The following is a 2,802-nucleotide window of genomic DNA, read 5'->3' on the forward strand; positions in this document are numbered from 1 at the left end:
AACGGGGGAACCTGCCAGCCTCAGGAGGGGGAAGGAGCTGGGTTCAGGTGAGTGCTGGACAGGAATCCATGAAAGGTGGATGCTTGGGCAGTAGCAAGGGACCCTGGCATCCCATGGAGAGAAGTTCTGATACTTCCTTCACCTCCTGCATGCTCCCTTGGGCATATAGCTGGGACATTGCATTCACATGGGAGCTCCAGCTCATGTTGTCTGACTTCACCTCCCCATGCCTTCAGCCCAAAAGGCTCCTAGGCTGAGGTCAGTGGGGGAGAGGAGGGTACCAGCACCACAGGAGGACAGGGAGGTAGAGGGATTTGGGACTGGGAGTGGTTGCTGTGGTCCCAGAGTCGCTGCTGCTCCCTGCTGGGCTGCCTTACCCTCACAAAACCCTCACTGCCCTGAATGCTTTAGGCCACTCTGGGAATCAGGCTGCAATTAAGAGCTGAAAATAGTTGGCAGGCTGGGGTGAGGAGGTAGGCTGTGCAGCCCCTCTCCGAGCTGACAGGCCTTTCAGCCTGTTGTCGTGGCAACACAGCATCCTCGGGCACCACCCCTGTGCCCAGCATTTGACAGGAGGACACCAAACCCAGCTCTTGGTGTGCATGTGTGCTCTGTGCCAAGGTCCTGTGCTGATCATTTTGGGGGAGCCACCCAAAATATTCCATTTCGTTTTCCTCCTTGACACTGCCCCAACCCTGTGGCAGGTGCCTGTGCCCAGTGGGCTTCGAGGGCCCAAGCTGCCACACCACCAGCGACCCCTGCAAGGAGCACAGCTGCGAGAATGGGGGCTCCTGTGTGCCCAGTGCCACCAACTACACCTGCCTTTGTCCTGCCCACTACACAGGTACCTGGAATGGGGCCCAGCCATCCCCAAATGTCACAGACCTGGCACCAGAATGTGTCCAGTGCTTCTACCTACCCATGAGGGCTAAATAGCTCCTCTGCCTGCTGTCTCAATGCCCATTGCATGGCCTCTGGGTTTAGCTGTCTTGAGTTTGGGTATACCCAGCTGAACCCCACATCCTGGGATGCCCTCAGTTGCCTGGCTCAGGTGGGAGCTGCCTCTAGGGGAGCAGAGCCCTGTGCCCATGGGGTGCAAGCTGTGGGCTTGGCAGCTCCCTGCCTTAAGCTGAGTCCCCCAGGGGTTCCTTCTGCCCCAGGGGGACTGGGGCTGCTCCTCTGGTCCTGGAGCTGCTGGGCACCCCTTCTTCTGCCTTGCAGGGGAATTCTGTGAACAGCCTCCCAATTTCTGCTCAGCCGAGCTCAACCCCTGCCAGCATGACTCCACCTGCATCTCCACCAGCCAGGGGCCCAGGTGAGCCCCCTCCTCTCCAAACCTGCTTTTTCTGGCTGGCTGGGGGTGGGGTAGATTTGCTTTTTGGGGACTGCAGTGAGGGGCATGGAGAAGCAGGTGACAGGAGGAGGAGCAGGCACCCACTGGTGCAGGGGGGAAGGAAGGGGCAGCCCCGAGCCCCCTGCCCACCCCAGGTGTGAGTGTGCACCCGGCTACGTGGGGAGCAACTGCAGTGAGGACTTCGATGACTGCCAGGACCACCGGTGCCAGAACAACGCCCGCTGCCTGGATGAGGTGAACGGCTACTCCTGCCTCTGCACCGAGGGCTACAGGTACCACCAGGAAGACATGGGACACCTGGGGTAGTGGGGATGGTTATGTGTTGCTGTGCAGAAGGGACAAGTCCTGGCTGCCAAGTCCGTCCATCCATCCACCCACCCACCCATCCATCCATCCACCCACCCATCCACCCATCCATCCACCCCTCCATCCAAGTGTGAGGGGAAGGAGGGAGGCTGGGAGTGTGTGTCTCTAGGGGTGGAGGCTGGGGAGAGCTGGCATCACTGGGGAGGGACCCCAGGGCACAGCTCAGCATCCAGGCATCCCTCTGATGCCAGTGTCTGGAGAGCCTCCCCAGGGACCCCAAATCAGGGGGATGCTGTCAGAGCCCTATGGGGCAGTGGGCAGGATGTAGGGTGCTTTCCCAGCTCCCAGCCCAGCAGCACCCTTGGCCCCACAGTGGCCAGCTCTGTGAGATGCCACCCCACACCGCTGGCCACCCTGGCCTCTGTGAGCGAGCCGAGTGCCAGAACGGGGCCCCATGTGTGGAGCGGGGTGCCCGCGCCCTTTGCCAGTGCCTGCCTGGTTTCGGCGGCCCCAAATGTGAGAAGCTGCTGAGCGTCAACTTCGTGGACCGTGACACGTACCTGCAGTTCACTGACCTTCAAGACTGGCCCCGGGCCAATATCACCCTTCAGGTGAGGGCTAGGGGGGCGTGGGCACATTGAGGGATGGCACTGTGGGTCTGCCCCAGGGATGTGGGCTCCCACCTCTCTCTCTGGCAGGTCTCCACGGCTGAAGGCAATGGCATCCTGCTGTACAACGGTGACAGTGACCACATGGCTGTGGAGCTGTACCAGGGCCATGTGAGGGTGAGCTATGACCCTGGCACCCACCCCAGCTCGGCCATCTACAGGTACCTGGCACCCCTTCTCCACTCACTGGGGACCTCCACCCCCGTTGCTTTGGCCTGGGGGCGTCCCTGGTGACCCAGCCATCCCCGCCAGTGCTGAGACCATCAACGATGGGCAGTTCCATACCGTGGAGCTGGTGACCTTTGACCAGATGGTGAACCTGTCCATTGATGGTGGCAGCCCCATGACCATGGACAACTCGGGCAAGCACTACACGCTGAACAGTGAGGCTCCCCTCTACGTGGGAGGTAGGACATGGACTGGGTGATGGAGGGCATGAGGGGCATCCGGGTGCACTGACGGTCCTGCTCTCCC

At 61.2% G+C, this 2,802-nt stretch overlaps 1 protein-coding gene across 1 annotated transcript in view; it reads left to right on the forward strand.

Annotated features, from left to right (window-relative positions):
* The window catches only part of SLIT1 (slit guidance ligand 1), a 50,801-nt gene that overhangs the window by 44,748 nt on the left and 3,251 nt on the right, over positions 1-2,802 (forward strand). Inside the window, 8 exon segments of the mRNA XM_017726110.1 lie at positions 1-47; positions 705-844; positions 1,222-1,315; positions 1,489-1,626; positions 2,034-2,271; positions 2,359-2,489; positions 2,581-2,680; positions 2,683-2,735. The exon segment at positions 1-47 is cut by the window's left edge and continues 13 nt beyond it. Coding sequence (XP_017581599.1) covers positions 1-47; positions 705-844; positions 1,222-1,315; positions 1,489-1,626; positions 2,034-2,271; positions 2,359-2,489; positions 2,581-2,680; positions 2,683-2,735 — 941 coding nt within the window.

The sequence above is a fragment of the Corvus brachyrhynchos genome, unplaced genomic scaffold (genome assembly GCF_000691975.1).
Source record: "Corvus brachyrhynchos isolate BGI_N302 unplaced genomic scaffold, ASM69197v1 scaffold61, whole genome shotgun sequence".
In the NCBI taxonomy this organism is placed as follows: domain Eukaryota; kingdom Metazoa; phylum Chordata; class Aves; order Passeriformes; family Corvidae; genus Corvus; species Corvus brachyrhynchos.